Here is a 24,196-nt window from a genome sequence, read left to right on the forward strand (position 1 = left end):
TTGAATTTTTATCAATCTCCATATGGAAAATTAAGGAAAGTGGTAATAAGGAATTTGTTTGAAATTACAGAAATCAATTAATCACCCATAAATAATTCCATTTTATCTGTCTGATATCTTATTAAAATCGTCGTAAATTATCTTCAGGTGTAAAATAAATCATTGACGTCAATCAGCAACGTTCGACAACTTCATTAAGAAATTTTTCAAAATGATTGAAATTGTTACATTTTCACTTATTTTTTAACTCTCATCTCTTTGGATAACTTGGTAAAATGTTTTATAAAACCGGTGTATAAATATTTTTTAAAAATTCTAAAAAAGTATTAAAACTTTGACCTTTTATCTTTTCAAAAAATAAAAAATTAATAAAACGGAACAATGAATTTGTCTTAAATTATTAAATTATATAAATATGTAGAAAACGAAGATAAATTATCCATATAGAAATGTGTAATAGTATTTTCTCTTTTACTCAATCAACATATTTTCGTAGGAAATGCATCGAGTTGTCTTATTAAAATCGACTCAGTAAATTATGTTCTAGTGTATAATAAATCTTTGATGTCAATTGACAACCTCCTAGAACTTCATTATAAGTTTTTATAGCATATAATTCGTTCCAACGGTTGAAATTGTTACTAATTATTATATTTATATTATTCTTTAATTTGAACTCTTTGATTATCATGATAGAATATTTTATAAAATAAGCGTATTTTTTAAAAAATCATGAAAAATATGGAATTATATATAATAGCTATTAAATTTGACTAAATAAATTACCTTCATATGTAAGTAAGTTTTGACTTCAAATTAGCAAAATGTTTTATAAATTAATTATCAAAAAAAAAAAAGAATTTATATTACAATATAATCTAGATATTAAAAAGATACTGCTAAAGTACACTATTTATCAAAAAAAGCATTTTGAAACTTATGAAATATGAAATACATACTACAATCAATATTATATTATGTAATTAAAATAAATATTAACTAAATATTTAATATTTTAAAAATTTGCTATAATGACCTATACTATATGTAAAAGTATATGATTTAAGTGGACATTTAATATTCTCATAATTTTCCTAAGACCAAAATATTTTTTTTTCCAGCAATATTTTCTTGTACGAAAATCCCGTAAAAATGCAATTATCCAAACGAATGGGACTTTCTAAGTGCTCAAGCCGATAATGAGATAATGACACACACACATGCAACGCATGAGAGCCGTGTATTAATCCTACGCAAATAGTATTACAGTATACGGTAATCTTCCCATGATCAATCAATTACCCCCATTCCCATAAAATCAGAGGCCAGATGCCTTCCCATACGGCAAAAATCTTTACGTACCCCGCGTGCAATTCTTCAAAGAGAATTATCGTTTTTTTTTTATTCGCATTTCTAAAAAAAAGAATCCAATCATCGGATATAATGATCTGTCGGTACAAGAAATTTATACGGTCTGCGGTCGCGTTCGGCCTCGGAAGAACGCCGTTTAAGGCTTAAAAATGCGCGGGCGTGCTCTCTTAACGTCGCGATCGCTGGAACCAAGTGCAACAGTCGATAAAACGTTTTACGTGTGGAAAATCCGGTAACAATGCCTTTGTTCCCCCGATTAAAAAAAAAAAAATAAAAAATCAAATCACGAATCCTCCAATTTAAACAAAAGGGGACAAAAGACGGCCGACTGTTCCAGTCACACGGAATCACAACCGGTCCCCGGAAACGGTCGGGTGTCGTGCGAGAGCGCCCCGGGGTAGTCGAGGGTTGTCCCGGCATCCCGGAGACGTGTCTGGCTGCGCCGCCGGGCATTTCGCTATCAAGCGGGGGACGTCTCCTGCTGTTCCGTCCGACGGCTCAATTACGGTCCTGCTCGGCGTTGTCAGACGTTTTAATCGTGTTTATGAATTTAATAAGGGAGGAATTGCAATAAGATGATACCGCGACGACCGTATAGTAGTTACTAAGTTACGACGAAATAAAATGAAGCTAAGGATTTTTAAAATTGTATTACAATGTAAAGAAATTAGGAGATTATTATAAAAGATACAAAAGGACAAGTTATAATAAACTGTATCAAGTCCCAAGTAATTAGTTAAGTTTAATATATTTTCTTCTTTCTTTTTTCCTTCTTTTTCCACTCTCTTATACACTTCTTATTTAAAATATTATAATAGATTGTGAGGAAAAAAATTGAAGCTAAAATTATATCAAGTCCTAAAAAAAGAAAAGAACACATTTTTTTCTTTTTTCCTTCTTTTCCTCTTCTCTTATACAATTTTTATTCAAAATATTATAATACATTATGAGTCAATAAATTGTTAAAACTTTAACATATTTTTTTCTTTCTCAAACAATTTTTATTCAAAATATCATAAAATATTACAAGGAAATAAATTGAAGATAAGGATTTTAAAATTGTTAATAGAAAATTTTAACATGTTTTCTTCTTTCTTCCTTCATTTTCTCGTCTTTTATACAATTTTTATTCAAAATTTAATAGTAGATTATGATCAAGTAAATTGAAGCTAAGAATTTTTAAAACTGTATCAAGTCCCAAAAGATAAATTTTAACATATTTTTTTCTTTCTTCCTTCTTTTTCTCCTCTCTTATACAATTTTTATTCAAAATTCTATAACGGATTATGAGGAAATAAGTTGAAGCTAAGGATTTCTAAAACTGTATCAAGTCTCAAAAGGTCTTAGTAAATTTAAACATATTTTCTTCTTTCTTCCTTCTTTTTCTTCTCTTCGATACAATTTTTATTCAAAATATTCTATAGATTATAAGAAGATAAGTTGAAGCTAAGAATTTTTAAAACTGTATCAAGTCCCAAAAGGTCAATGGTAAATTTTAACGTATTTTCTTTTTTGTTCCTTCTTTTTCTCCTCTCTTATACAATTTTTATTCAAAATATCATAATAGATTATGAGAAAATGAATTGAAGCCAAGGATTTTTAAAACTGTATTAAGTCACAAAAAATAAGTAGTAAATTTTCATCTCTTACACAACTTTTATTCTTATTAACGAAAAACGTAAAAATTTACTAAAAATGTAAAAACTACTAAAATCTCAAAAATTCATTAAAAACGTAAAGTTCCATACGATCATTTTTCATACGATTAAAATCCGTACGATCATTATCCATACGACAAAAATCTGTACGATCAAAATCCATATTATCATTTTCCAGACGATCAAAATCCATACAATCATTTTCCATATGATCAAAATCCACAGGATCATTTCCTGTACGATTAAAATCCATGTGATCATTTTCCAGACGATCAAAATCCATACGATCATTTTCCATACGATCAAAATCAATATGATTATTTTCCATATGATCAAATTCCATACGATCAAAATCCATACGATCAATTTCCATACAATTAAAATATATAGGACTAAAATACATACGATTAAATTCATACTGATTAAATTACATAGTTTCACTTTAATAACTATGGATTTTTATTTATTTACATTTTTCAGGAAATTAGTATTAACTAATTTCCTGAAAAATCATTAAAAAAGTAAAAATAAATAATTCTAATTCTTCCTGGATTCCCAAAAAATTACTAAAAACGTAAGAAATAACTAAAAGACATATTCATTTTATTAAAAGAATAATTCTTTTTAATTTAAATTAATTTTTATGATTAACCAGCTGTATCAGCTTAGAAGCAAATAAATCGAAGCTGGTGATTTCTAAAATCCCCAAAGGTACAGCAGTAAGTTTCAATTTTCCCAATTTAAATATAATATTAATCTCGTGTAGAATTTCAGGACAAAGGCGCAAATTAACAAAAAACTCTGGCAACACCGGCGTCGGGCCCTTTTTTGTGGTGCGTACACGTACGTTTGAATAGAGTGCATCTCGCTGCTAGTCATTAGAACCGCTCTAATGACGTTTATATTGGCTTACGCTCCAAGAGCAGGAGACGGCCCTTTTAATTGCGGGCCATTCAGATCTGGTCGCTGCAATGATTAAATTTTAATGTATTCATAGCACCGTACACGTACGACCCCCGGGATCGATCCCGTCGAGTTTTGTGAAACGCGATGCACTTGTCGGAAACATCTGGTTTATTGGCCCCGTACAAAACGGGAGGTTGAGTTTGTTAACGGGTGCATTTATCAAAGGACTCAGTAATGGCATTTAAATGTTTTACATTTTTACCATTCACCTGCTGCATATGTATGTATGTGCAAAGGGGTGGATTTGTACGGGCAGTCAATTGAAATAAAATAGCGTTCATTAATTTCATACGGTGGTTCACGTCATCACAAATCAATTGATTCTTAAGCATATAAAATGGCAGACTCGCCTCGGGACCGGTTCTCACCGTAAACAATATCAATTAGAATCGATCGCGTCGGCATCGATCAAAATTAATTTTTGTCCGCTTTTATGAGCGACTTCTACTCAACACTTCCTGTTCGAGAGGAGATCACGACTCCGGGAACGTGATAGAATCCAACGCCGACTGCAATCCTTCGGTCAGAATCAACGATGTCAGATAGTGTTCGCCGATAAACCGAGGCAATTACTTTCTGCCACCATCGCCGCCCGATCACATAAATACCCAAGGTTAATCATAAGCCGCATCCTTGCGCCAGCCCATCCGATGCTAATGTAAGATCGATCATCTATGGGTTGAAGAAGCCAGTTCCAGTTACTTTTATCAGGCACAACTTTTGTGATGTACGTGTGTATTTATCACGGTCTCGTTTTTAAGTCGAAATTACATCCGAAAACTTGACTGATAAAAATATTCTCTGCAGATTTTCTCCCAAGATAACCAACCAGTTTAAACTGATGTTCAAAAGTTAAGGAATTAAAATTTAATTGTACTTCTCCTATGTGGAGTATGTATAATAACAAACTAAAAAAAAACTATATGATGGAGGAGGCATTAAGGTTTGTAGACGGTTTGCTGCTTTTGGGTTCGCTGGTTAAGATAGATAATGGACTGTTTCGTTTATCGTGACCTCCTGGAGAATCATATGCTTCCGTTTGCCGAAGATAACATGAGTTTAAGGTGGACCTTCCAGCACGATAATGATCCGAAACACACGTCTAAGTTACTTAAAGAATGGTTAGCTTCTGAAGGAGTACATGTAACGTCTTGGTCACCACAAAGCTAGACCACAATCCAATTAAAAACCTTTGGGATGAAACTGACCGGAAATATCATGCAAAAATTTAAATAAACTATACGAAGATGTTCAAAATAAGTGGAAAGAAATATCCAACGAATAATCGTTGGATATTTCGTTCTATTTCAATATAATTGAAAAGCTATTGAAATCAATTAAAAAGGTGTTTAGAAGTTATTGAAAATATTGAATATCCCCTAGGTACTAAATAAAGGAAGGCTAAATCTACGTAAGGTTGTTTTATTTTATAGTTACTCTACTTTTACCCTTAATATTAATTAATACCTAACTACACACTGCTTTCCGGGACTTGGAATGGGTCTTCTCCTTTGAAGAGTGTATCATGGATCTTTATATATATAAAGAAATATTGAGGAACTACATATTACCGTATTCAGATAAAAATATACCACTAAAATATTATTTTCAACAAGATAATGACCAGACGCACACTTCAAAATATTTGAAGAAGTGATTTTTAGGAGAAAAAATTAATGTTATGAACTGTTATGTCAATTTCTCAATCTAAACTCCATTGAAAACAAAATAAGACACAAAGACTATAGTAATCAGCAAGATTTATTCACAAATGCAAAAGTTCTGGCAAAATATGGATCCAAATATTATTGACCATCTGTAGCTTTTCATGAAAAAAAGGTGTTTGGAAGTTATTCATTAATGGGAATTATACAATATATTTGTATAGAATTAATTAAAGTACTAATTACAAAATATTTGTAGTCATAAAACTACAAGTTGCTTCTACTTTTTGCCAGCCTAAAACAAATAATCATAAGTAAAATTAAACTCTTATTTTTATTACAGTTATTAAATTGTGAACCTTCAAATGCTTCATGTAATCTATTTAATCCAAAAGTTGAACAAATGAATTTTAAATACATAAAGTAAGAAAAATGTATTTAACAACTGCCAATTCTTTCTTGCACACAATATTATTTTGTAAAATAATGTTTAATTTAAGGAAAATTAAGTTATTTATAGTTACATTGGAAATGTAAATTAATTTTTCCAGCACTTAATTAAGTTTTACTATGTGTGACATGCCTAAATACAGTATGGCTCATTTCAGATGGAAACATCTCTGTAACTTTTTTATTTATAAATCAATGTTAATGTATAATAGTTCAAAATATGGGCAATAAAAAACACTGTACATACCATAAAAATTGATTTTTATGTCTCTCTAGGCAGTGCAACAGAATCATGATCTTAAGTCAATGAGAAAAATTGATTAAGATTTTTACAGACATTAAAAAATAATGTATTATAGGGGATGAGAAAAGTTCTGGCAAAATATAGTTCCAAATATTATTGACTATCTTTAGCTTTTCATGAAAAAAAGGTGTTTGGAAGTTATTCATTAATGGGAATTATACAATATATTAGTGTAGAATTAATTAAAATACTAATTACAAATTATTTGTAGTAATAAAACTACAAGTTGCTATACTTTTTGCCAACCTAAAACAAATAATCATAAGTAAATTTAAACTCTTAATTTTTTTATTATTACAGTTATTAAATTGTAAAGCTTCAAATGCTTCATGTAATCTATTTAATCCAAAAGTTGAACAAATGAATTTTAGATATATAAAGTAAGAAAAATGTGTTTAACAATTGTCAATTCTTTCTTGCACACAACATTATTTTGTAAAATAAAGTTTAATTTAAGGAAAATTAAGTTATTTTATAGTTAAACATTGGAAATGTAAATTAATTTTTCCGACACTTAATTAAGTTTTACTATGTGTGACATGCCTAAATACAGTATGGCTCATTTCAGATGGAAACACCTCTGTAACTTTTTTATTTATAAATCAATGTTAATGTATAATAGTTCAAAATTTAGGCAATAAAAAACACTGTACATACCATAAAAATTGGTTTTTGTCTCTCTAGGCAGTGCAACAGAATCATGATCTTAAGTCAATGTCAAAAATTAATTATGATTCTTACAGACTTATTAATAAACAATGAGAGGATGAGAAAAGTTCTGGCAAAATATGGATCCAAATATTATCGACCGTCTTTAGCTTTTCATGAAAAAAAGGTGTTTGGAAGTTATTCATTAATGGGAATTATACAATATATTAGTGTAGAATTAATTAAAATACTAATTACAAATTATTAGTAGTAATAAAACTACAAGTTGCTCTACTTTTTGCCAACCTAAAACAAATGATCATGAGTAAAATTAAACTCCTTATTTTTTTATTGTTTAACAATGTAATCGTTAAATTTATAAAATAAAGTTAATTTTCAATATATATTTTTTTTAACATAATAACCAGAATAAAATTTATTTGTATTGTAAGTTCTACTTTCTGTCAATACTGCACATTCCACCGTCACCACCAGAACTAGCATTGCATAAACAGCTTCCAAAGAGCTCACAAGCGGGAGCAATAACATTCCAAACCAAAAAAAAAACAGTATCCGTCGAATTTAAAGAAACAGTTCTGCCGGGACCATTTGGAGGCCCTGGGAGCTGCGACCGGTCGAATGTAGGTGAGGCAATGGTATAAATTGCATGAAATGTGACGGCGTAAAAGGCGAAATAACGTTGCATTTTTACCGCACGACGCACTGACTCATCTTCCTGATCGCAGAGAGCCGTTTTCGCCCACATAATGGCGCCGTCTTTTATTTTCCATTTGCTGGCAGCCTACTTGCGACTCGTACGTTTCGTGATTCATTATTAATTACGGGCCCGAGCAATGCGATTGTGGACGTCGCGAAAAAATCGACGGCCATTGTTATGTGGCCGGGTAACATTTTTAACGTCTGGAAAATTATGGAGATGCGTGTGCAACATTCTGTCATCGGGTGGTTGGATGCGGTCACGTCTCTGACGTTATAAATGTGTGATCGAAACACGTTCATATATTTTGATATGCTCTTTAAGATTCACGATTGTCCCCGTTGTGTTTGCAAGAGTTGGGCTTGTAATTTTATGAGGTTGCGTGTATTTTTATTCGCATTAAGTAAGTCTTAATAATAAGTAAGCGTGCATGTTTCCATAATTAACATATTAGGACAAATTACTTAATGGCTAATAATTTAACATTAATACAATATAATAGCCAGATAAAAAACTGGAGAAAAAATATCTTTGTCCGTATAATTCGTGACAACATACATTGTATAGGAAAATTTATGTTCATTGCAAAAATTTACTAATTATTCCCGACCATAGCCATCCTTGACACAAAATTTTATGTAATTTGTGCACGTTACCCGCAGACAAACTGAAGGTATTTTGAGGATTATCTGTGTCAAAAATCTATACTGAGATCATCCAATAAAGTCACCTAATTAAAATTTAATCCCTCTGAAATGGCAGTGAAAGGACACAGCTTAAACAAATAATACAGCGATCCCCACATTTATGACACCCCATTAGAAATTAATACTCAATACAAATAATCCGCGGCATCGGGGGCGGGATTAACATATATATTGCGGAAGATGCCACGCGCCTAATACAAACATTCGGGACCGGTACAAGGGGGATGATAATCTAAACGTAGGGGGGTGGAAACACGGCAAAGACAATGTATACCCGTCCGTGCAAAACGACGGACCGCCAGTTGGGGTGATTCAGCCCCATTCCCCAATTATACGGCACGTTGAGTCATTTCACACTGACACGGGCTTAAGCTGTTCGCATACTAACGTAAAAAAATACAATGGAACAAAACCGGAGAATGATTTACACAGATTTCAACGCACGAATGCAATGTGGTAACGTGAGTTTCTGTTATTTTGGTTTTGTCAAAGTTTGCTTGACTCATCTGGGACATTTGGGGACACCAGGAACCAGAAAAACTAATTTACATTACTGGTTCACTAATTTTTTAAATACATTTTTATATTACTTTTTAATTTTTTTATATCACCTAGTTTATTCAATTTATGCAGAATTGAAAAAGTCATCAATGTGAAATTTGTATTGCAATAAAACTTGACTGAAATACTCAAATTTACATTAACTTTGTTAGTTTCTTTCTTACGTTTTTTTGGGAATCCAGGAAGAATTAGAATTATTTATTTTTACTTTTTTAATGATTTTTCAGGAAATTAGTATTAGTAAGTTATTAAAGTGAAACTATGTAATTTAATCAGTATGAATTTAATCGTATGGATTTTATCCTATAGATTTTAATTGTATGGATATTAATCGTATGGATTGTGATCGTATGGAATTTGATCCTATGAAAAATGATCATATGGATTTTGATCGTATGGAAAATGATCATATGGATTTTGATCGCATGGAAAATGATCACATGGATTTTGATCGCATGGAAAATGATCGTATGGATTTTGATCGTATGGAAAATGATTGTATGGATTTTGATCGTATGGAATTAGGTAATTTAAGTTTTTCTATATATATATATATATATAGATTTTAGTATTTTTTTACGTTTTTAGTAAATTTTTACATTTTTCGTAACATCGTTATATTTATATATATACTGTATGTATATATATTTCTTTAAGGCTACCACTCGTAATTGTAGCAATTAATGCGGCTCATTAGTATTTACTACTCATAAGGGAAATTTTCTTCGAAACTAAATTGTTCGAGAGAACCGAAATTTTTTCCAATTCTGCTTTCACAAGAAATTTATTTCACAATAATTTTCACATAAAATTTTTATAATTAAAAATTTTTTGGTTATAGATGTGTAATAAACAGCTTATTGCAAATAAAATGGCTATACCATTAATCTATTCATGTTAACCAACTAAATAAACTTAAAATAAATAAGTTAGGTCCTCCTGTATATTATTTGAGAGCTTTAAGTTCTTTCTAAATATGTCTTTTTTCTTACGTTGTACTTGAAACATTTTTTTTAATTAAAAATGATATGATGTAAAAGTGACAAAGTGTAACTATTTTGGTTTTGTGATTTAAAACTTTCAGTAAATGTATTGAAGATGAACAAAGTGAAGGTTATACTGAAATCTGAACTAACAGAGAAATTATGCAATACTTGGCCAAAATTTTCGAATAACATATTTGAAAATAGACCAGTTATTAAATTGTGAACCTTCAGATGCTTCATGTAATCTATTTAATCCAAAAGTTAAACAAATGAATTTTAGATAAATTAAGTACGAAAAATAAGTGTTTAAAAACTGTCAATTCTTTCTTGTACACAACATTATTTTGTAAAATAAAGTTTAATTTAAGGAAAATTAAGTTATTTTATAGTTAAACATTAGAAATGTAAATTGCTTTTTCCGGCACTTAATTAAGTTTTACTATGTGTGACAAGCCTAAATACAGTATGGTTCATTTCAGATGGAAACACCTCTGTAACTTTTTTATTTATAAATCAATGTATAATAGTCCAAAATATAGGCAATAAAAAATACTATACATACCATAAAAATTGATTTTTGATTTTCTCTAGGCAGGGCAACAATATTATGAATTTAAGTCAATGAGAAAAATTGATTATGATTTTTACAGATTTTTAGACATTCTACGACCAACATAGGGGATGGGAAAATTCAATGTCGTACTTATTTTCATATAAAACTATCCTAATCAATATTTCTCATTTTTGACTAACTTTGGATATACTTTTTGTGTGTAAATCAGATTATTACCTTGTTAATATTCTGTGTATCTCGTCTTACCTGCAACAACAATAAAAATTATTAATATGACACTCTTATTATGATGGGAATGGATTCAGAGAAATTTCTAGTTAGGCTGTGAATCATTGTCAATGTGACTTATTGTTAATTGTGCATAATGGGAGAAAAAAACAAAACGAAAGTTCATTAAAATATGCGTTGTTTATAGTGAAACGTGTGTTTATGTATACCCCGATTACAAACGTTTCGATCACAAATAATTGTGAACCCGGTCATACTCATATGAGTCACAACAAGTGACATTTTGTTTGGAAATTAAGTTATTAAAGAGAAAGTTGATTTCAATCTAAGTCAATGATTAATAACACTTATGGTAATAAAAATGGCATATCAAGGTACAATGGTAGTTACCTGACATATACATGAATTAAATATTTTTAGTACTCAAGTAAACTTAATAAAATCCATATGTCAAGACTACATTGTAGAAACACATAAATCAGAAGACAGGTTCTACTAAACTAAAATTTCAAAAATCGACAACATAAATCACCACTAAATCGGAAGAAAATGTACATGTTTAAATCAAAAGCTCGATTCAAGTAATTGATTTATTTTCATGGATTTTTCGAAACGGCCAGACATGTTTTAGTGCAATTTATAGTCGGAATCGATATTTTTCATTCGAATTGCCGGTGAAAAATTGTCGTCGGTCGCGAAACACACAACAGTCATACATAAATTCCAGTTCTATAATTAACACTCATACAGTGCAACACAACCCAATGGGTCGGGTGCCAGCAAAATTAATTATGCCACATACATAAGCCGCGAAAGTTGAACGAACCGAATTACGAATGCTCGCCGTATTTCCATCCCAATTATTGTTATACAATTAATTATGTAATCTCATACAAAATTAATTAGATTTTCTCGTTTCCCCCCCTTATTTTTTGAAACAATACGTCGAAAATTGCGGGGGCGTCGGAATATTTGATGTGTTGCCGTCGAAACTTTTTAAATTGAATTTTTGACGTGCAATTGTATTTTGTTTTTGTTTGTTTGAAGCGGTCGCCGAGTTGTGCACAATTTAAAATGTCAATTGAAAGGTAATTTTATTGGTTTTATGCTCGAACATCCGGTTAATGACAATCTCTTGTCACAAATCTGCTGTTTTCTAAGGTTTTTATAAATTTTAATAGCCTGTGCAGTCGCAAGATTGCGGTAGATACCGTCCTTGAAGCTTGGTTAAAATATCATCTAAGTAGTTGAACTATACGCTTCAGTAAATGCATACTCAAGTGAACAAAAGCTAGAAACATTAAAGTCGATTCGTTATAATAAATTATCCATTGACTTCCAATATTATAATTGAATATTAATAGTATTATTATGCCCACACCTTACATTGGAAAGGTAAAACTGATATTTCGTTGGCATGATAGTTACTCACCCAAATTAAAAAAATAAAAATTGCTGATTTACAGTGGCCATAATAACTAATAAGATATATTTTAATAAAAATATATCAAAAATACAAGCTGTACATTTAAATTCCCTCAGAGATGGGTCAAAATTATAAAACAAAAAGGATATTATACAAAGTGATAAAGTTAAATTAAATAAAACAGATTTAACCATTAAAACTTTAAAAGTTACTGATATTTATGTTCACCTCAATTCAGAAAAATATACGTAACATTTTATAGAACAAGAATATAGTAAGTTTTATAATACTGCATAAAAAACAATAATAAATTAATATTATTTTTAACAGTCCATGTTAAACAAAAGAGTTGTGGCTAAAATAAAGACAGTCAGAGTGCCTAGGGGAACCTAAATATAATGAAAAATAGTGTTTTTAACAAATTATATAAAAAATATTGTAAAATGATGTTACAACCCCTTCAAAAATTAAAATAATATCACCCAACAAATATTCAAATATTCATTATTATGTTATTTATATTGATAATGCCCTATTTTTTTTTTATTACGGAGTTCCTCGGTTATTTTCGACCGCTCTACATAGTTTTGGCATATTCAATATCAGTCTATCGAGTAATTTTTGGTCCAAACTTGGCCACACCTTCTATACCGCAAAAATTAACTGCTACTGGTCTCCATAATGGTCTTCTTTTCATAGCATCCCATAATTTTTCTATTGGATTAAAGTATGGGGAGTTTGCTGGCAAAGATAAAACGCTTACTTTATTTTCTGTGGCCTAACGTTATATTGCAGGACATTCAAAGTGGTTTCAATTATGAAGGTTCTTCAGAGAATATTAATTCCTCCCCAAAATTTCAATGAACCTCCTCCAAAGTTCAGATAGTGCCTTTTCATAATAATAAAAGTGTTTTATAATAAAATTTGATGAATATTGAGTAACGTGTACCCAGAAATACGATAAATAATAAAAAAATATTATTTTTTGCTTTAAAAATGTGTTATATAGTGTATTCTTTTGTATTCAGTTATGTTATTTTATAATTTAAGTTAAATTATTTTTTAATTCAATTTAATTCGATTTTTCTGGGTGTTTTCAAGACATTTTGACTGTATATATTTAACATTTTAAAAAAATTGCTTTAATAATGACTACTATTGTATATTAAATTTATCAAGTATATATTTGTACTAAATAAACTTAATTTTTTCATGAGAAATTACTTTTAATTAAAAATTCTAAAAATAAAAATAACAAAAAGTCAATGATCAATTTTTTTCAGTGCCCCAACTCTTGAACATGAGTTTATTTTCCAGGGATTTGTCAATTTTCTCATAATTAGGTTAAAATTGTCCATTTCTGTTGAGCAATTCACTGCGAGTCCGTTAAATGACAGTCATGGCATTTTTCCTCAGTAATCGAAGCCGTCTAATTAGTTCCTCAAAAACCGTAATGCAATTATCAGCCCATAAAACCGATACTAATGAACCTCTGTGATGCACGCTAGACAATTAGTTAATCTCCTTAATAGACAAACGGCCACGGACATTTTATAAAGGAGAAGAAAAAAAATGGCAAGACCTGTCCTTGATACTTTATGAACCATTCAAAGATATGCATGGTTGCAACTTTTAAACACTAAATTAAGCCACTGGTGCATTTCTTGTGTACGTCATGTGTTTTTTTAATAATATTATATATTGTTCATAGTCATTCAGATATTGTAATTGGTTATTACAGTGATTTTGCATTAGTCGCAGTTGTTATCCTCATTAATATTATCTGCGATTAAAATCTCGTAAAAGATTTATGTCGAATTTCACTAATTATTTCATCTTTTTATTACAATCATTACGATGGTGAAAGAGGAAACTTATTTATGAATTTCAGTTTACAAGGGTAGAAAACGTCACAAATATTTGAAGTAATGTAATTGGAATAATTCTAGGATCATCACGTAAAAAACTACGTTTAAGCTTTAATAAGTGTTTACTATACGCGTGTCGTATTTTTGGAACACTGACCTGTAATTTGGAACAATAATAATTAACTTAATATTTAGGTTGTGAAACAATTAATTTCCATGCTTCGTGATTTGATTACTCAAAATGAAACAAATAAAACTTAAACGCCAAGACGAGCTTCCCACTTATCCAATCCACGTAGATTCTTCCTTATTCATATCCCACTTAAAACTAGTGAATAAAACGTATGACAAGTCCTTTGGAGACATCATAATTGACGTGACTCGATAGCGAGTGCGAAACATGGCAATGGCCCCCAGACAAAGTGCAGATGGGATTATGTGGTGTGAAGATGAGACCCTTTGATAGGTCCATTGTTGAAATGGTCGTCTTCCTCTCGCATTCCGGAAGCTAGAAGCCCCTTATGTAACTCAATTATCCCCAGACGTTCGTTGCCACCTTTTACTTTTCCTGCATCCTGTCTGCGCTAAGGTTTCTCTACTAGACACACGCTGACGTATTGAGAACAATACACCTGATAATTAACTGGTGTGTTTATGATAATTAAAACAAAGTAGTAATAATACAATCAATATTTAATAACAGGAATTATATCAGTATTACAGTTGATGGTGACTAATTGCAGGAGACTACCTGAAGTGGGCTTGTTCTGTCCTCTGACCCAACTGAGGAACATTTCGGCAACAAACTCCAACGGAGTCCAAGTGGTAAAGTCGCCGTTCGGCATCCACTTCCTGTTCAGGGGTGTGTCCAAAGTTGAAGGCAAAATGGATACCACCGTGGCATTTTTGGGTAAGCCACTGTTGGGATTTGCCAAACACTTGGTCAAATAATGCACCGCATTTTTGGCTAAACCGTAACCAATCATGTTGGGGGTACCCTCCAAAGCAGCCTTGGCCCCCGCCAGTTGTAAAATCCCCCCTTCGTTTAGATGTTTAACAGCCAAAGATGTGGAAATTAAAGAGCTAATCACGCTAGAATTCCACATTGTATCGGAATTCTTAACCAGATCTTTGCTGGCACTTCCTCCGATCCAGCCTCCAGCCACGCAGAATATTCCATCGAGTTTGCAGCCATCAAGAACAACCTCAGTGGATTCTAGTACTGTTTTCTCTTGTTCCTCTGGTGACTGAGTCTTGTCAACGATTATGTTCAGGTCAGCTTCGGCGTTTTCGCGATGATCTATGGAGCCAACCCAATATCTATTTGCTTTGAAGTGTGACACGCATTTGGAGCCCAAAGCTCCTCTGCCTCCGTAAATTATGATGCGACCATTCGAGGACATGACTGATAACAAGTGACAACTTATTTGTCAAACTAAAGTTCGGTTTATATTAATGATCAAGCTTCAAACAGGTTTAAAAAATCCACTAAGCACACCTAATTAAACCCATCTTCTCACGCCGTACAGCGAAAAAGTTTTCCAATGCCTGCAGACAGGATCATAATAAATCATCGCAGAAACAGACTGTTTACTGAATTGTGTTTTCTACCATTAGATCGGGGCATAAGGAGGTGCACGAACACAAGCTGTTTTCTATTAAACAGCGAATGAAATTGGAGCTGAGCAAATTACCAAGATAAATCGATCCCTTCGGTATTGGTTTCCACATCAGCGAAATTTTAATACAACCTGTCTACTAAGTTTACGCTTTAAAATAAACATTTTCAATTCCCAAATGCTCTCCACAAGTGTGTGAATGAAGGACTTAACAAATGACTTCTGGAGTGGCACAATCCATCAGGCTACTTAATACCATCAAAGATAATTGCAAACCCGCGTCGAGTCCTAAGTGCATCAATTCTCACGGACTATAAATACCCCCAATGTAACACCATAAACAAACCATAACCCAGATCGTTTTTGGTTCCGAAACCATTTTTCTAATTACGCTCGGACTAATGGCCGTCGTAACTCTACGAACTTTGTTTGTTTGTTTTGTGAACAATTCGCATTATGCAAACCGTCTGCGGAAGGTAATTAAGAGACTGCGCAGATTTTATCCCAAAAGTACTATGAGATATGGACCCGCTACATGGGTAGAGACTTAACAGATTTATTTAAGAGTTAAGTACCTGGAATGTTGGAGCACATATTTTAAATTTTATGAAACAGGAATTGCTTTACTTAAATATTATGGTCTTATTGTTTCTACAGATAAATGACTAATATATTATTTTTATAACATATTGATACAAGATGTTTTTCATATTCTTGGCCTGTTAGTTGTTTCTAGGGAAAGCAAAATATTTCAACTTGAAATTTTATTATACAATTTAGGTTTTTTTACTAAATTACAATGGTACTTATCCTATGTTTATTTATGAGAGCTTGAAATGTTTGAAAATGAATAAAATAACAATTAAAAAAGCTCAAATGACAAAACTAAATCAAAATAATCAAAAATTGCATGAAATATGAATTTGATGTATAATTTACAGTTATAACAAAATTATATTATCTTCATCAGGCTTGTTATTTATTCTGGACCACATATTAAGTAAGATGAAAATACACAAATTTGCCATTCTCCAGTTGAATAACCCTAACGATGATTGGTGAAAAAATAAGTCAATGAAAAATAAGATCAAATCTACTCAGAAGTGAATAAGAATTATAAAAATAATTTTTGATATGAAAAAAAACAGTAATATACCATATTTTTCTTTAAACCTATGTACAAGAGAATATGTATCAATATAATATCAAGTTTCATTAAAATATCTAGAGTAGTATAATATATTATAAAAATATATATAATTTATAAATAAAATAAATTTCAAAATTTAATACATTTAGGACATACCATAATATCTTTTTTCTTAAAATGAACTCAAGATTTGCTTTCTTATATATTTTTCTTTACTTTTTAAAAACTTTATAAACCAAAAATATAGAATTAAAATATATAAACCGAAAGTTGTACATACTTAAAATTTTAAAATTTTAAGTATGTATGTAATTTTAACTAGATATAAATACTATATTAAAAAAAGTCATAATTAAATTGCTGTAGAAAAACTCCATAAATAAATAAAATTGAATATTTAAAAATATAAATTTTCAAATTCTACGAATTTTTAATCCTAAACTAAAAATCTGAATTTTAAAAATTAAAATTTAATATATAACATAATATTTCAGTATTATATATATATTAGTATATAATATTTAGTACTGAAATATTATATATTAATAGTGTAAAATTAAATAAAACCTTGAAATTTAAATAATTTTTACCGAATAAATATAAAATTTAATGGTCTAACATTAGAAATATTTAATTAAAATTAAAATTGAAATTAATTTTAAAAAATATAGAAAAAAAGTATTCAAAAATGTAAATTCAAATTTAAAATTTATAAGCTATAGTTAACAATTTAAACTTAAAATATGAAAAATGCCAAGAATTTAAATATTTAACATAAAATTTAAAAATATAAAGTTTTGCTATTTAGAAATTACAATGTTTAATATTTTAAGGTAAAATTAAAAGTGAAAAAAGTTAATAAAATATTGAAATTCAAATAATTCTGGAAATCATTAAATAAAAAAATATTGAAAATAAATTTTAAAACAGGTATAATATAAAATTTTAACAGTTATAATTACAAATTTAAAATATTAAGCTACAAAATATCTAAACTTACTAATATAATCAAAAATTTAATTTTTTAACGTAAAATTTTAAAATTTATATATTTTAAATTATAAAATAATATTGAAAAATTTATATGTATTAAAGTCTTAAAAAGAAAAATTAAATAAAATTTTGAAATTCTAATTATTTTAGAAATCACGAATTTGAAAAATCTCAACTCTACAAGTTAAAAATAAATATGTTGAAACTAAAATTTCAAATTTTATTTATTAAAAGATATTTTAAAAATTTAAATGTGACGTTTCAATATGATATTTAATTAAGGTTTTAAAAAGTAAAATTTAAAATTATCAAATTCAAATATAAACACCAAATATCAAATAAATATAAAACATTCCCAATTAAAAGTTCTCGTATAATTTTTTTTTTCTTAAAAATAAACCTTTAAATTTTTTACCACATTTTTGAAACACCCCGTATAATGTAAATAAAATCTATATTTTATATTATATTTTATAGTGTAGTTGATAGATATTAGTAATTTAAAGTAAAACTATTTCATCCTTCTCGTACTCTCACAAATATATCTCTTTCTCTCTCTCTCTCCCAGTCAGAGGAAACAAAACCACAAACGACACATTTTCATAATCAATCCGATTCAAAAATCGTGATTTGCAGACGGTTCGAAACCTGAATACATTTGGCAACTAAGCAGTGACAATTTGATATACTTGGCAACTAAGCGTCGACCAATCAGAATTCATCGGTTCAATAACAAATCCATAGCCATCTATAAAACTTTAATAGCAAGTAATAATTTTTATTTTATTTATTTGAATTATGAACACTGATATATAAAAAATGATCTTGAAGGATAGGAAACCAATTGTTGTCATAGCACAAGGTAATAGCACCGTTATATTTAACTACGAAAGAACGTAACCTAAAAAACAGTTCCAATAAAACTTGCCCAATTTTCTTTCAAATTCTCAGAGTTTTAGGAAACATAAAATATCATAAAACACATATGCTCAATCGACATATTAAAAAATTATTGAAAAGTAGCGAAAAACTCCCATAGAAAACCATTCCTTGTCCCTAATGTTAATTGTTTCAGAGATAATTAATTAAATATTTGGATAGAAATGTTTAATGAGCCATAAATATGAAATACCCTGTAACAGTAAGTGATAATAAAAAATCTAATTAGCCATTTTCTATTCATTCAAACATTTATTGTTATATTATTTTGTAATGGATTATTAAAATAAAAATATAATAGAATTTTACAGAAAAATAAAAATATATTGATTTGTACAATAAGTACTGTTATTTTACCATATCTTTGTATTTTTATCATTTTTTAATTAACACTGATAAAAATTTTGTAATATTAATTTTTATAACCTACTTAATATAATAATTAAAAATATATTAATTTTAATTTTGTTGTCAATACTCTGAACCTCCGCTAAATTCAAGAAAGAAACTCTAAAACGCTTACCTCGAAGTGAAACGGTCTCGGGCAAGAGAAAATCCACGGGGATTCGAATCGCACACGAAACACTGTGAACCGCGACCTCCGCCTGGAATCGCACGGATGACGGGAACGGCAGGAAAACGCTACGCGAACGGTTGTGACGGTCCACACGCTTTAATAGACAGTGTGTCGAGAGCGGCAATTGAAACGACCTCCGCGTCCACCACGGAACGGAACAAGGTGCAAAGAGCAGTGCAACAAGATGCTGCACCGGATCGATACGAAGTGGTAACGGCCTTTGGATTTCCTTTATTTCCCGTGTACAAAAAAAAAACTATTGAATGCCGCAATAAAACACCCACCGGGACTCGGTTGTAAAGGAGGCATTAATCAAATATCTAGATGCTTCCCGGTTTTGCATCGAAAGAATCCCATGGTTTTAGTTATTGCCGATTCGATTAGCCATCTGCACGGGTTACGAATCGATCGTGCGTTAATCGTAATTTCAATTTGTGATGGTTTTCATATGGATTTTTAATTTGGATGTGCCCAACTGTGGGATGAACAGACTCCGTCTTTGACTACGTCCCGAGGTGCAACCTAGGCACTATTTCCGTAAATGTGCATAGCAGTTAATATACAGGGTGATATGCCTGACCGACTCATTAGAGGTTGCAAAAAAATTAAAAGTTATTAGTATTTAACTCGGGAAATAGTTACTGTTTTTATAATATATTATAAAATGTTTCATATATTTTTCTGAATTGAGCTGGACATATACGAGGGCGGTCTGAAAAGTTTCCGACCTAACAATGATACAATACAATTTTCTTAAATTTTTTATTTATTTTTTTACATAGTCTGCTTGTAACTCTACACACTTCTTCCAGCATTACTCTCATCTCTCTAACCCGTACAAATAGTACTTAATTCAATTCAAAATTTCAAAATGATGGTGCAGAGACTCCATACACAGAGTCCAACTCATCTTTGATTTACGTAGGCGTATTGCCTTTCAAAAAAATAAATTTAATAACAACTCGATACTCAATTTTTTTCATTTTCACAAAAGCACACACATCGACTCACTCAAACGACTGTCAATTAAAAACTGCGCGTCCAAAATGACCTAAACTTTGGTGAGTAAGTATCAAAAGATGTACAACTACGTTCACGTTCCCGTTGAGGTCGGATTTTGTAATTAGAAATTGACAGAAGTAATAGAAAAATTGTTGGCATCACAATAACTGTTGGTCAGTGTAATCGTTAATTTATCTTTTTGCCTTTAGTAACCTTTTCAATTTTCTACTTCGTATCTACCACATTTTTCCTGTCAATTTTAATAATAACCTCTAAGCATGTTTTAAGTAGTAATTTAAAGAAAAGTGATGTATTGCTGTTATTAAGTTATTCTTAATACTATGATAGCACGGTAATCTTCGAATTCATTTAATATTCATGGACAGAATAATTGCATAAACAGTGTCCGTTCAAAATAAAAAAATCACACACGTTTCAGAATCAAAACAAAAATCTGATACATCTAATATGTCAATTATCTGCATAATAGGAATAGATAATGCCACATTATTCATCCACCTGTCGTCGTAAAATATTACCTCGTACATCAACATCACTAATAGACATCCGCATTTGCCAAATAACAGCACGACCGCGTTTCCCATAATTGAAAACCGTCCTAATGAGCGATAATTCATTGCGTTAATTCGATTTCGGGCGAAGTTGGCGGTGCACGATCTTTTGCAGGACCAGTTGAAAAATCACCAAGTCCTGGAGGTGAATTATTGCACGTGGGTTCCACGGCCTACAATTAGAATGGGGTTTAATTATGGGCATTTTCATGATTTATGCCTTCCCACACGCAGGAACCGTGTTGGAGTGAGAACTGATTTCGAAATATCCCTGGAATTATTGACTTGTTACTGATCCAGATTCCCCGGAATGTGAAATTATGAATTTGGCCTTTTTCATAACACAGTCAGTTATTATGGATAATTAAAACCGTCTGTTAAATATCTATAATTTTACCTGTCGTCTAATCAACAATTAAATAATTATCGTGTTAACACAGCCAATTATGTTTTCTAAATTTTAACAATTCTCAGTTTTAATTAAGGTGTTATCTCATTATAATGGAAGTGGTTCTTATATCCATTCGTTTCAGCATAAATACCATATTTTAGTATATTCCTGTTGTACAAGGTGATTCATTTAGCCAAGACATTAGAGGTTCATATAGAACTAAAAGTTCTTTACTTTATGATCTTTCCTTACTCTCTAAAAATTTAAATTGAGTTTTAACTGTAAGAAAAAATAAAATTCAGCTTAACAAGATCGAGAGAAATAACTGTAACCAAAAGAGTTATAAATTGGTTACTCATTTCATTAATTATTTTTAAATGCGAATATTAAGATAAAAAAGTATTTATACTCAATGAAATCATTTACTTTTAAGTACATATTCAGCATCTGGACAATGTTTCGTATGCTCAATTAGCTTCTCTGAAAACTTATCTATAAAGTTTACAATAAAAACTCATGCTTGCAAATATTTCGCATTCCTGACTTCCAACGTTGCTTCTTTTATTTATTCTAGTATTAATTTTTTTTGTATATGCACGGCATTATGGTTAATAAAGAATTTCACGACTAGAACCGGTATTACACGCTTTCTGCATTGAAGAGAAATTTTATGTTCTAATAAAACTGTTCACTGCAAAATATAAAATATTCTTTATAAATTTTTAAACGCTGCATTAAGTATTTTTGCTTTTATAGACAATAAATATTATTGCGTTGTAAAGTACAATACCGTGATTTAATATTCCTTTGTAACCGTAAATGATAATTAAATGATACGTATAAATTTAATTAAAAAATGGGCAAAATCAATTTGTCGAAACTAGTGAGGTGGCGTAAATTATAACTAGTTTCGTCAGATAAATCACTCAAAAGATCATGTAAATTTAAAATAGATACAATTATTTATAGAAGATCAAATGTAATTCTGTTTGCAAAGCAATTTTACTGCACGATAAAATAGCAATTGCAATTTCGGTCTAAATTTATCTTCAGCCACATTTTATCCATTGTTAACTGTAAGTGTTGTCACTTAAATTTGATTTAAGTTCCCCCACATTATTTTTGAGTCTCGGTTTTAGGATTACATGTAATATTTTGATAATTATTCTAATTATAAATAATACCAAGTGCGGCACTTTTAATTTGCATTTACTCCAAACATTAGTGCCGTCCGGGGCCGGTCATAAATTAGAAGATACAAAAGGACTTAATTTATATGACAATAAACGTAACATAAAGTAGCTTTAAATTGGACTAATTTTATTTATGGTTTAGTTCTTCGCTCGCATAAATTCGAAAAACATTCGCTGCATTTAAGATAAAGGCTGGAATTATCATATTTCTGATTTGCGACCATTTTACGGCCAAAGGCTTATAAATTACGGTGCCCCGATGCTAAATTAGTTTAATGGTTAGTGGCCTCCGTTTAATAACCTAAACTATAAACTTCTTCGTGCGCTGAATTATCGCTCGTAACCGGGATTTGCATTGTGGGCACACAAAACCAGAATTCGCAGTTACGAATTTAATCAGCAGAACTCGATCGAAACGCTGCCGAGTAAGCCGGAGTCGCAAATGACCGATGCTCTCGGCTTCCTAGTCAATTATACACGTCAACCCCTGAATCAATCGGTTCTGCGATTGGAAAACTGCGGTTCGTTGTGACATTATCGGAATGCAAATCGGTAACGGGGCTAACGAGGCCTGTTTCGTGCCACGGCGGCTCTATTGGAAATCACTTCAGACGGAATACAATTTGGTGTTTGGACGTTTGGAAATTTGCCAGACGTGGTTGCATAGTTTGGTGGGAAGTTTCTGATTGCGGGGTTGTGAGGTAAATGCAACGACGAAAAGTCTCTCGTATTTGGCAAATGAGGTTCGAAATTTTCCATAGTGGAGCTGAATTTACTGAATAAATGAAATGGCAAGTGCCAGGAAAATTTTACAGTCAAATAAATCTCATCAACAATCATTAAAATGTGCACACTAGTTGGTTGGAAGTAAATTTTTTATCTGTGGGCTGTGATGTTAATGACTAAGTGCCCCTCAAATTTTTCCATACTAAAACTGAATTATCTAAATAGGTGAAATAATAAGACATCAATCATCAATCATCAATGCAACATCTGCATTATTTGGAGGAATGTTTCTAGTTGCAGAAGTATGAGGTAAATGAAAAGACGAAAAATTCCTCAAATTTAGTAAATGTTAAATATTTTATATAGTATAGGTGAATTATCAAAATATGTGAAATGACCTTATCACTGCCCCTTGGCAAAGAAAGTTTTTCAGACTACTTACTAAATAAAATGACAATAACACATCGTTCAATAAGTCCCAAGACTAATCCAGAAATGGTCCTAGTAGTACCAAACTGGCCACGTTTCCCTAGAGTACGAACCTTTACATGAAACGTGTACAAATTTTACGTCGATCGGACCACAAATAGCAGAGTTATCGAGGTTAGAGTAAAGTCACTTTGTAATTTGTTTAAAAAATGGAAAAAAGTTTCGCGTGTTGATAAAACATTGTTTTTTAATGGGTAAAAACACCGTAGAAGTCCAGCAATGGCTTGAAAAACATTACCCGGGCTCCTCTCCATCCAAACCAACGATTTGTCGATGGTATGCTGAGTTTAAACTTGGTCGTACGGACACAAACAATACGGAACGTTCGGGTAGGCCATTGGAAGCCGTTACACCGGAAAAAATGGGTGAAATGTTAAAAAATCATAATGAAAAATCACAAAGTGAAGGTCCGTGAG

At 30.8% G+C, this 24,196-nt stretch overlaps 2 protein-coding genes across 2 annotated transcripts in view; both read right to left on the reverse strand.

Annotated features, from left to right (window-relative positions):
• LOC109595490 (205 kDa microtubule-associated protein-like) overlaps nucleotides 1-24,196 on the reverse strand; it is a 128,188-nt gene that overhangs the window by 88,040 nt on the left and 15,952 nt on the right. The gene's annotated exons all lie outside the window — the stretch shown is intronic.
• Nucleotides 14,816-15,909, reverse strand: LOC109595472 (dihydropteridine reductase-like). Its single transcript, XM_049967311.1, has one exon. The coding sequence runs from the start codon at nucleotides 15,530-15,532 to the stop codon at nucleotides 14,816-14,818; it is 717 nt and encodes a 238-aa protein (XP_049823268.1). The 5' UTR covers nucleotides 15,533-15,909.

Source organism: Aethina tumida, chromosome 5 (assembly GCF_024364675.1).
Source record: "Aethina tumida isolate Nest 87 chromosome 5, icAetTumi1.1, whole genome shotgun sequence".
NCBI classification, from domain to species: domain Eukaryota; kingdom Metazoa; phylum Arthropoda; class Insecta; order Coleoptera; family Nitidulidae; genus Aethina; species Aethina tumida.